General features: G+C 40.6%; 1 protein-coding gene across 1 annotated transcript in view; it reads right to left on the reverse strand.

Moving 5' to 3' along the window:
- Nucleotides 1-506: 506 nt before the first annotated feature.
- Nucleotides 507-12,845, reverse strand: part of HIBADH (3-hydroxyisobutyrate dehydrogenase) — a 199,218-nt gene continuing 186,879 nt past the window's right edge. Inside the window, exons 7-8 of the mRNA XM_077268819.1 lie at nt 4,287-4,443; nt 507-1,102 (exon numbers count right to left, since the gene is read on the reverse strand). Coding sequence (XP_077124934.1) covers nt 944-1,102; nt 4,287-4,443 — 316 coding nt within the window. The 3' untranslated portion in view covers nt 507-943. The remainder of the gene's footprint in view (nt 1,103-4,286; nt 4,444-12,845) is intronic.

Here is a 12,845-nt window from a genome sequence, read left to right on the forward strand (position 1 = left end):
TGTTTCCATGCATGTATTACCTTAGGGGATTGCCAATGACTATTAGGTTCTTGCTATTTGCCTAAATTATTCTTATAGCCTGGTGTACAAAGGCATTATTTATTATACATTATAAACTATGCAAATAGATTTGGCTTTTTATATACCTGGTTATAAATAATGATGTACTGATTTTGTGGTGTCTCTGTGTGTGTCTGCGGTTTGCTTTTTCTTTTGTTGCTATTTTTTATTGGATTATTAATAAATATTATATATTTTTATATATTCTAGATCCCTTCACACTTCTATTGAGGATTGTCGGTAGAATGGTGGTTAGATGATTATGTCTGAAGTGCCAGTTCCACATGAATTTTGGACACATTCTTGTTGCTAATTTACATTTATTGGGAAGCAGGTTTGAAAAAGTAATGTTTATTAAGAATATACATGGAAATTATCTCTTGCTCCAACATCTTGCTTTGTTTCAGCATCAAACAGCAGCTTGTGATGAAAGAGAAGACACACAGTTTGTCCTATTTGTTTATTAAAGGAGAACATGATCATTTTTGTCAGAAAAGTCCAGAAAAAAAATCTTTAATACCAGAATCTGATCCAACATAGTAACAGGCATATGTTAGAACACAAACATACACTCCTTTTCCTAAACAGAACATGATGAGTTAACAATTGTATAAAAAAGTAGACCGAGTGTGACCCCAGGTTTATTAGTGCTCTGAACGCTGAGCAACAGGTAAGTAGACATTAGGGCAGGTTTTGGAACCTTACTTTACAGCAATTAAAAAAATTGCTTTTACCATTGAGACAGTAACAGTATTCAACAACGGGTTTGCAGTGTTCAAGACATCACTTCTTCAAAAGGTTTTCTCACTTAAAGGCTTATATTTTGTCATACACCTGAAAGCTAACCACTTTCCCCAAAATAGTACATCTTTAACAAGTATGCTCACAAATTTTCTTCTTCGCGTAAAAACTGGAAGACGGAGGAGAAGTCCTTCTGGGCATAGCCTTTGGCACACATTAGTCTGTAAACCTGGTGCGAGAGGGATCCCAGCGGAGTTGGACTCTTCGTGCTTGTGGCAGAGTCTTGGGCTAAACCCAGATCCTGTCATAAAAATAAGTAGACAATGTTCGATAGTGTACAACATAAATCAATGACTTGCATCAAATAATATCCTTGCAAAATGGAAAGATCTTGTTCCAACATTTCATTTTTTTTTTTTTTTAACAAAACAAGGGCGGTACATAATTAACGCATTTGATATCCCAGTTGCCACTTGGCAAAATATACCTATATTGCTTATTACACAAATGCAGCTAATTCTGGCTAGCTACTACAAATGTATTCCATAAACAATAGAGAGACAACAGGGGTTCCTGTTCTCCTGTCACTCTGTATTGCATGTTTAGAAGTAGAAACAGCATGGATGATATTATACAGTAGTACTGAGCAGTGTAGAAGTGAATCCAGCACTAGAGCAAGATATAAACTTACAAAAAAAACAGCAGCACCACCAATGTGTCTACCTCCAGTTCTCTCTCTTACTCTGATCCTCTCCCTTCACCTCTCCATAGACCTCAGTAGACAGTGTGTAATCTGATTCCTCACTAAGAAAACTATCTTGTATTGAGCAAGATTTTAGCTGTTTTTCAAAGTGAATGATGAGTTTAAAAAGCATGGTAAGGAAAAGGAGTGGCTCATAAGAAAGAAAAGAAACATCACTGATCAGATATATTTCAGTTTTTTATGTACACTTTACTGTATTTACATATACTCATATTGTGCAAGTATAAAGAAGCATTCCAGACAGAACCGATAGACTAAGTTTTTGTTAGGGATAACTTCCAACAACTTTCCATTCTTGCACCAACTTTATTAACTCTTGCCCTACACAATGTGCAATATACTATATACTACTAAAGTGCTCTCTGTGCAGCTTTGGGAAAGCAGATATTACACTGTTAATTAGTTAAAAAGGTACTGGCACCATGGCAGTGCTACAATAATAGAGGGATTGCTCCCTTTCAATTCATTTTCTAGCCTGGCAGTAGTTTGTTATAAAACAAAACAAACCGTACTCGCCTTCCCCAGGTCCACCACTGCTCCCCTGGCGTCTGAGCTCACTGATTGGGTGTCGCTTTGCCAAGTCAGCATCAGCATCGCAGACAATGTCAGTGAAGAAAGAACGCCCCTTCAGAACCACTGAGCTCATAAAAGGCTGCTGCGCTATCGATATGATGCCATGGCCGCAGCCAATGCCAAGCACCGGGAGCAAAAGCATAGACTTACCTGTGGACCAGGGGAAGGTGAATACAGAGCAGTAGTTATTTTATAACCAGCTGCAGCAAGGGTAGAAACTTAATTGAAAAGAAACAACCCTGCATTTATATGTTGTAATAATGGTATGTAATTTTATGCAGGTGATCGATTCACTCTCTCATGTCCATTATAAAAGATAAGATGATGTCTGTATTACATGAGTGGATGTACTGCTGACAATTGTTAGGTCAGCATAAAAGATGCAAATAACATCTAATGAGAGAATTATCTCCATTGTTCAATGGTTGCACAATTTTACATTTGACCATTATTGGGAACAACCTATTGTTTGGACAGTTATTACAAAAGGTATACTTCTTATTACATCAGATTCATTAACGGGATATATTTTGATGTCTCAGATACATGTAAACTTTGTCCAGGATTCACAAGAATTACCGTATATACTCGAGTATAAGCCGAGAATTTCAGCCCATTTTTTTAGGCTGAAATTGCCCCTCTCGGCTTATACTCGAGTCATTCCCAGGGGTTGGCAGGGGAGGGGGAGCGGCAGCTGTCTAATAATACTCATCTGCTACTGGTGCGGTCACTGGACATCCCCGCTTCTCCGGGCACTGACAGCTTCTTCCTGTATTGAGATGTCACATGGTACCGATCATTACAGTAATGAATATGGACCCGACTCCACTCCCATAGGGGTGGAGCCGCATATTCATTACCGTAATGAGCGGTACCATGTGACCGCTCAATACAGGAAGAAACTGTTGGTGTCCGGAGAAACAGGGATGGGCAGGGACCGCGCCGGGAGCAGATGAGTATGACGGGGGGCAGTGCGCGATATTCACCTGCCCCCCCCCGTTCCACCGTCAGCGCCGCTGTGTCTTCTGCATTCTCTGCAGTGATGCTCAGGTCAGAGGGCGCGATGACACGATTAGTGTGCCCGCCGCCCTCTGCCTGAACAGTCACTGCGGAGGACGTGGAAGACACAGCGGTGCCGACGGTGGAACGGGGGACAGGTGACTATAGCAAGTGCCGGGGGCCTGAGCGACGAGAGGCGAGTGCAGCAACAGCATATGGGACATAATAGTCTATGGAGCATCTTATGGGGCCATAATCAGCATTTGTGGAGCATTATATGGGGCAAATGTGTCTATGGAGCATTTTATGGGGCCATAGTCAGCATTTGTACAGCATTATATGGGGCAAATATCTCTATGGAGCATCTTATGGGGCCATAATCAGCATTTGTGGAACATTATACGGACAAATGTGTCTATGGAGCATCTTATGGGGCCATAATCAGCATTTGTGCAGCATTATATGGGGCAAATGTCTGTAAGGAGCATCTTATAGGGCCCATCATAAACTATATGGAGCATTATATGGGGCGCATTTTGTATGGAGCATCTTATAGGGCCCATCATGAACTGTATGGAGCATTATATGGGGCTCCTGATTCAACATGGATATTCAAAAACACTTAACCTACTGATGTCTCAATTAATTTTACTTTTATTGGTATCTATTTTTATTTTTGAAATTTACCAGTAGCTGCTGCATTTTCCACCCTAGGCTTATACTAACTCATTAAGTTTTACCAGTTTTTTGTGGAAAAATTAGGTGTCTCTGCTTATACTTGAGTATATACGGTATATTGATAAAGAAGGGTCCATGGATCACAATGTATGTATTGGACAACTTCTAGAAATAAAACATACACTAAACATATTAAGCCTATTTATGATTAACTCATTAGAAAGAAATTGGAGAATTCTGCATCCTACGACTGAAAATGTTGTTTAATTCGCATTCAATTTGATGGATGGTACAATTCATGAGAATAACCTCTTCTCTCAGGGGAGACCCATCTCTATAGGAAGGTCACCCAAAAACACTCAATTGATTAAACACTTTATTTTTCTCTAAACATAATAAACCCAGCATAGTCAATTTAATAAGCTTGCATTCAGAGTCACAATGTATCACCGCAATTTACATAATAATCTACCTTTGCCATAAGAGTTGTTCCAAATCCACCTTGGTAATTATTGGCCGAGGGAACCCCTTCCATCACGCCAGGAACAGGATTATAGGTATCGCTTGACCAGCAACGTCCAGAGCTCATGTTCAGGATTTTGGCCAACAGCTTTGGGTCAAGCCCTAATCTATAAAGGGTCAAGGAAAGCATATTAATTTCCAAATGCATCCAGACACGGATGAATTGTTTTACACACAAGCAATATAATGTCATTTTTCACTCTTTATTAGGTGTCCAAAAATGGTAGGGAATTGATATGAAAGATAGACTAGCCAATATAAATTAAAAGGCATAAATCCATCATCATGTTATGCTTCTTTGTTTACAACTTCAATTTAGAGATTTAGCACATATGCTACACAATGACCTGAGTGGTTTCATTATATAGCTAAATTTCCACAGCAAATGTCAAGAAGTGACTTCTACTTAGGTAAGAAAAAAAAACCAGAAAAAAAACAGAAAAAACCCAGAACACTTCACTTGATTGGATGTATCTAAAAAATATATATTTTCAATTTTGTTTTGCTTTTTTACATAGTTCTATGAGATACAGATTCTTTTTCCATAATCTGACAGTAAAAAAATGAGTCACCCATTAAGATAAGAAAGGCAGAAGGAAGTACATTAGGGACACAAATAAGTACAATGCTGATGGATTAAAATTATGTAAAATTCAGAGGTAATACAAAGCCATTACATAGTTATGTGAGCCCTTAAAGCAGATCTTTCATTTCAGTTAACTTCAGAAAAGGCTGTCATGAGAAATTCCACCATTTCTGGCTTATATTCGGCATTTTCCACTGTTTTTTCCCTCTACAGGCTCTCCCTCTGATTTTCACTGGTCTCTGAGCTGGTGAGCATAAATGCGATACTAGAATGTCTCCTATACAAGGCACACAGAGAGAGAGACAGAGTCCTGCTCTCTTTTATGCTCCATCAAAGATGGAAGCATATGCATGGAAAAGATCATAAATAGTACTGAGCTCTGTGGCTGTGAATCCATCACTGGAGAGACTTAAAATGATTGCTTGACGCTACAGTTCAATCAGTCTGTTTCTTCATGTGTCTCACTGTGCAGCGTGTTCCTTGCTCCTCCTCTCCTCTAACCACAGAGTATAAAATGAGGTATAACTCAGCACACCAGTGAGCTGGCAGTCCATCTTTAACCAAGACGGATTTGAGCTGGGTTTTTTTTTTATCTCAGTGGACAATGAGTTCATGGGAAGGGGATGAAGCAGCTTATAAGTGAAGAACCAATCTAATTTCTTGGACATGATAGATTGTAAAAGTTTCTTATATTCGCCTGTACTGTTGATGCATGCAAAGCTTATTGAAAGGACAGGGACTATAAAAAAAAATTTTAAAATGGTATCTGCAATGTTTAAACCCGTGTAAAGAAAGTTTTCCTACGTAACAAAGTTTTAACCGGGAAATCAATCCAAAGTAAAATGTTGAGGAACTTTTTTTTTTTTTCTTTTTTCTTCACAGAAACCGTACCAAGCTTTTCTTTGAGAATAGAATTTCCAGCATGTGTTAGTTATACGAATAGTATAGATATATTTTTGTGTACATCACTATGTCATAAATAATGCACACGACATGCAGAAATTTTATTGTATCTGCCATCCAGTTACAATTAATTAGCAAAATAAATAAAGTGAAATAACAGACTGGAAATAGGAAAAAATAATTCCAAGCATAAAAAGGAAGCACTTCCCACACTCACAGAAACAGAGCTGGAAAAGTACATTAATGGCAAAGTAAAACTGGCAGTTAACAGTTTACAAGATCCTATCCAGATAGCAGTCTCCTTGTACAGTTCTTGCATGTGCTCATTATTAAATCTTCATTAAACGGTGCTGCCCAGGAAGCAGTTTACATGGAGATGTGACATATGGTCTCCTTCTATTTGCAGACGTGCACTAGAGTTCTGGGTCAGCTGCTGAGAAGGTTACTGATCCTAATAAAACAAAGCTTGGCCATGCAGAAACATCATTTGTTCTACCTCTAGGATTATGTCATAAAATCATATCCATTGCAGCCAAGAAATTACCTTCCAGACATTAGCCTCTGCTAAAGCAAATAAGATGATCATTTAGGCAATTTTGGTAACAAAATTGAAGGTTTGTGAGTCACGGAGGTCGGTGGGATGAACAATATGCATGAAAACCAAACATCATGTCAACCAGTGGCCTAGTTATAAGGGTGCAGAGGTAAAGTTTCCACCTGTGCCCTGGAGCCTAGGGGGCCCAAAGGCTCCTCAACCATATAGGATGACACTAGTATACCATCGAAACCTTCAAAAAGAACCTGAAGACCCACCTCTTCCGACAAGCCTACAACCTGCAGTAACCACCGATCGACCAAACCGCTGCATGACCAGCTCTATCCTCGCCTACTGTATTCTCACCCATCCCTTGTAGATTGTGAGCCTTCGCGGGCAGGGTCCTCTCTCCTCCTGTACCAGTTATAACTTGTATTGTTTAAGATTATTGTACTTGTTTTTATTATGTATACCCCTCCTTACATGCAAAGCGCCATGGAATAAATGGCGCTATAACAATAAATAATAATAATAATAGCATCATAAATGGAACATTTTAGTTTCAGGGCTCCATTACGGGTTTTGCATTGGAGTCCACTAAAGTCAATATGAACTTGGTAATAACCTTTTTCTTCTTTTTTTTTTTTTTTACAGCCCTTTCACACAACTTTAACTTGTCATATGTGCATGTCATCAATAACACAATTCCTAGTTATTATATGACATATGGGCTACATTATTTGACATTTTTCCTCTCTGTTGACTCCATTGACAAGAAACTTCTTTTTGCTTGCTCTGCTTCTTTCTGCATGTAGCTTCTCCCCTGCTCATCCCCATAGACTATTATAGGCAGCAGCTGTAATTTGATCCTTCACTGAAGACAGAATTTCAGACAGATTAGAGCTTTGGAGTGCAAATGATCAGCATTGGTGTGGGGAGTGACATTGTAATATAGCATATTAAATAGAAATGCCTCTTTCCCCAATTCATTGTTTATCTTATTATCCTTGCTTGTAATATTAATTTATGAAAAATACATGAAAAATGTAGATACACTTTCAGCTTAGATACTGTTACACTTGTGAATGCATATGATATATACAATTGCCTTATAATTCCAACCTCAAGGAAAATTGCAACTTGTTTGGACACATAAATTAAAAAAAAAAAAATCACCATTTACATGGTGACACTGGTTGCTGCACCTAACATTCCATATTAGCATTAAATGCGAAAGTGAGGAAAAAAAAGGCCATTTAACATATGTAGCATGCCTCTTTACAATATTCAAAAAAATAAATTTGCATGTGTTGTCACATTATTATAAACCAGCCTACGTGCATCTTTCTTGTAGGGCCCGATTTATCAAAGCTTTTGCTCCAAAAAAGTGGCGTAAATGCTTGGAAAAGCCACAAACTTTGGGACTTCTGGAGTTTTCACACCAATTTCTCCCACCTGAAATGGAAATAGCAGAAGCACGACAAGGGTGCGGCATGTGCGTGACACCTCAGCCAGTCTAATTTGTAACTAGCTGTGGCCTTCCGTATACCAGAAATCTCACTCTAGTCCATGACTGGCTTAAGAGTTCTGGTGTAGCGTACGCCTCTCGTCAGAACACCAGATTCATAAAGAGGTGTGCGCCTCCACAAGAATCAGAAGTGTCTGATTCCTTCACGCCCCCTCATGAAGACCAATCAGAACATTGTCTTTTAAATACATTCATTTAATAATGCTTTTTTCCTTCTATTTCCAAACCACCTTTCTGTGAGTGTACAACAAATTCTACACATGACAAAGCATAGTCTCCTGCATAAAGACTGAATAATGCTACCCTTTTTCATTTCTTTATTAATGCCCAAAACAGGTATTTCATTCGAAGATGTAAAAAAACCCAAACAATGTGACATCTCTCATTGTTGTAAATACCGCATTTTTTGGATTATAAGATGCACTTTTTCCCCCATTTGGGGGGAAAATGGGTGTGCGTCTTATAATGCGAATATACCTTACCGATACTGTTGGCTGGGATGAGGGGGTGTCCGTTGCTGCTGCCTGTGTCCGGCGCTGCTTGTGAGGGTGCCCGGCGCTGAGATCTCATCTCCATCTGAGCATGCGCCACCCCCGGCGGCCATTTTCCCGGAGTCCATCTCACAGGAAACCATGGAACTGCGGGGGCTCTGGCCTGTCACAAAATGTCAGCTGAGCAGCAGCACCGGAGACACCCGCAGCAGCGCTGGACACCCCCGCAGCATCGCCGGGCACCCTACAGCACCGGACACCAGCAGCATAACCGTACACCTGAAGCGGTGCGCTGCACATCGGAACACCCCCTCATACCAGTCTGTGGCAACACCCCACTCCTGTCTCTTCCAGCAGCGACCCTGCTTTACCTCAGCCACCACCCCCGGTAAGCAATAAGACGCATGGATTATAAGAAGCACCACCATTTTACTTAAAAAAAAAAAAATTCCTATTTTGCCCCTCAGAATTTGGGGTGCATCTTATAATCCGAAAAATACGGTACACAAATCCAACAATTATAAATAAGATGCTTCTATGTGCTGAATGGCTAAGCATGTGGCTAATAGGGGATCCGGATCAATAAACTAAACCATATTGACCGCTAAGTCTATGCTGGAAAAATTCCTAAATGTCACCACTAACTGGGAGTCTCAAGCATCACAAAATATTTTAAAGAACTATGTACTAACTGCATTCCAGATAACAGCTGGCCGCTTTTTAGAGACCGTCAAGCTGAGGAGAATTATTAAATCCATACCAAACTTAACCTTGTGACAAATATTGGTATTAAAGCCTCTCAGACACGTTATACGTTTGTTTTACTATGACATGGATAGTATCATGCCTGACATACGTGTCTCTTCAATTGCTTGATAAAAAGAAAAAAAAAAAAAACGGTTGTGCAGAAATGGTCATAAATGTTGTTTTTTAAAAAATGGTAGAATGATGTACAATGTTCATCTGACAAGGGTCAGACTGCTCTGTCCACTAGTGGTTACTAGAATAAAGTGGCATTAGTGCTAAGAAAGTCTCTAGTTAATTCTACTAGGCATTTTCATCGCAATTGGTGGTGTTACAGTAGCTAGTCGATGTCTGAAAAATCACTGATGACATTTTCTAACAATATGCACTCCTGTCTGCAGAGACAACCAATTTTAAGAAGCACTCAAAATATCACCCAAACCAAAAATATATGTATGGATGCCATTTTCATTCCTGTTACATATATAAATAGATCTTCTGTGTATCCCAAAGCCACAGCCATGTTCCCCCCTACTCACTGTCTTGCATCTGGCTGTAAGACAACTGGCTGTAGCAGGGGTTTCTTCAATCTCCAGAAGATAAAACAATTGTTAACCTTCACCCCTTAGCCGGTCACTACTAGGCTACAATAAAAGATGAGTATGAGATTATTCCTTGTGTTCTCAGCAAAATTTCTCCACACAGTTTCTTTTAGCTACAGTTTATTTACGGTGCTTTACTCTAATAAGCTTCCATTTCTCAATTAGTTTATCAGAATAACAACCAATGGCAATATGGCAATACATCTACATAGTAACATAGTTAGCAAGGCCGAAAAAAGACATTTGCCCATCCAGTTCAGCCTATATTCCGTCAGAATAAATCCCCAGATCTACGTCCTTCTAAAGAACCTAATAACTGTAAGATACAATTCCATATCACTGTCCAATGCCTAATTTGCAGTCTGAAAAGTCCAGTTGCAATGTCCACCATGCTGGTGGTTCTAAAAACCTTCCAAAAAATATATAAATATATGAGGAAGCCGTTAATTAAAAATTGTAACTTGAAATTAAACAAAGATCTATAGGGGCAGAATGGTGGCTGTGGTTCACACTGTTGCTTTGCTTGGTGTCCTGGGCTCAAATCCCACCAAGGAAAGTATCTGCAAGGAGTTTGTATGTTCTCCCCATGTTTGGAGTGTGGTAGGAAATCAGAGTACCTGAAGAAAACCCACACAGACACACTGATAAGGAATTTAGAAAGTGAGTTTGTTACAAATCATTAAAGGGAACCTGTCACCCCCAAAATCGATGGTGAGCTAAGCCCACCGGCATCAGGGCCTTATCTACAGCATTCTGTAATGCTGTAGACAAGCCGCCGATGTTACCTGAAAGAGGAGAAAAAGAGGTTAGATTATACTCACCCAGGGGCGGTCCCGCTGCGGTCTGGTCAAATGGGCGTCTCAGGTCCGCTCCGGCGCCTCCCATCTTCATTCCATGATGTCCTCTTCTGGTCTTCACGCCGCTGCTCCGGCGCAGGCGTACTTTGTCTGCTCTGTTGAGGGCAGAGCAAAGTACTGCAGTGCGCAGGCGCCGGAAAGGTCAGAGAGGCCCGGCGCCTGCGCACTGCAGTACTTTGCTCTGCCCTCAACAGGGCAGACAAAGTACATAAACCTATAAAAAATCCGCTGGGTTGAAAAATGAAAAAAACAGATGTAGACAATAAACAGAAAACAACCGAGCAGAGAGGTACCAAACAAATTGAATAATTTTTTATTATAGTATCAAATACACAAGCACATAATAATGACATATAGACAAAAAACTGGTGAAGGGGAAGGCGTGCCAAGAAAGCCCCAGCCTAAAAAAGATGTGAACAAATGGCTGGGGGAAGGCACAACAAATCCAGGTAACCTGACCACGAACACGCCGGGAGAAATACCCAAGAGAAAAATTATTTGAAATTAAATAAATAATGGTATTGCACAGTACATTGAGCCCAACCGATGCCAAGAAGCAAGGGTAATAATGAAGATATCAACTACATATAAAAGTTACTGTCATGACAGAAATAATGATAAAAATAACATTGCTGTCATAGTTGTAGAGCAGCTCAATCAGACAATGTACCACTGGTACTGTGCATATTACAAGGAGGGCATACAAGATGGACCTAGTAACTGTCCCGCAATCCCAGGCATAATATGTGCATGCTAGAAGATGACCGGTACATTACCTTGGGACATGATGGCCCATACCCCGTGGTGCGCTGCTGCATCCGCCGGCCGGGTGTCTCTGCATCATGGCGGGGGCGCGCCGATTGGTCCTTGCACCGGGCGCCACCTATACAAATAGCCCAAACCCCCCTACATTAAGCCACGCCTCCTGACGAAGCCTGCAACGGCGAAACGTGCGTTGAGGCCCTTTCCTGCACACACCACGCCGGTGTCTCTGTCCATCATGTCCCAAGGTAATGTACCGGTCATCTTCTAGCATGCACATATTATGCCTGGGATTGCGGGACAGTTACTAGGTCCATCTTGTATGCCCTCCTTGTAATATGCACAGTACCAGTGGTACATTGTCTGATTGAGCTGCTCTACAACTATGACAGCAATGTTATTTTTATCATTATTTCTGTCATGACAGTAACTTTTATATGTAGTTGATATCTTCATTATTACCCTTGCTTCTTGGCATCGGTTGGGCTCAATGTACTGTGCAATACCATTATTTATTTAATTTCAAATAATTTTTCTCTTGGGTATTTCTCCCGGCGTGTTCGTGGTCAGGTTACCTGGATTTGTTGTGCCTTCCCCCAGCCATTTGTTCACATCTTTTTTAGGCTGGGGCTTTCTTGGCACGCCTTCCCCTTCACCAGTTTTTTGTCTATATGTCATTATTATGTGCTTGTGTATTTGATACTATAATAAAAAATTATTCAATTTGTTTGGTACCTCTCTGCTCGGTTGTTTTCTGTTTATTGTCTACATCTGTTTTTTTCATTTTTCAACCCAGCGGATTTTTTATAGGTTTATATATTTGATGGCATAGAGGTAAGCCCTCTGTCGGCCAAGAGGGCATTTTTTCGGTTTAGGGCAGACAAAGTACGCCTGCGCCGGAGCCGCAGCGTGAAGACAAGAAGAGGATGTCATGGAATGAAGATAGGAGGCGCCGGAGCAGACCTGAGATGCCAATTTGACCAGACCGCAGCGGGACTGCCCCTGGGTGAGTATAATCTGACGTCTTTTTCTCCTCTTTCAGGTAACATCGGGGGCTTATCTACAGCATTACAGAATGCTGTAGATAAGCCCCTGATGACGGTGAGCTTACCTCACCATCGATTTTGGGGGTGACAGGTTCCCTTTAAGGATTTGTGGCAGCTCTTGGTCAGCTGCAATTTAAATGTACGGTAGTTCTTTTCCTTTGGTCCAGCAAGAGTTAATGTCAGTCTCCTGCTGGCAACTTGGCTGATGTTGGTTGGTAACCATTCCCACCTCCTTTAACTATTTACCCATCATATGACTCATCAGCTGATCATCGGTTATAGAGTTACTTCTATGCAGCCCAGCTAGGTGAATGGAGTTCTCCTTTGGTTGTGATATTGCCGCTGTTAATGTCTTGTTTACCTCTTGCAGTTTACTCTGCTACTGTGGAGCTTAGCAGCAGACTCTGAGCTGAGTTGCAATCTGTCAATCTCTTGTTTGTCTCTTTCCCTGTGTA

Source organism: Ranitomeya variabilis, chromosome 6, assembly GCF_051348905.1.
Source record: "Ranitomeya variabilis isolate aRanVar5 chromosome 6, aRanVar5.hap1, whole genome shotgun sequence".
NCBI lineage: Eukaryota > Metazoa > Chordata > Amphibia > Anura > Dendrobatidae > Ranitomeya > Ranitomeya variabilis.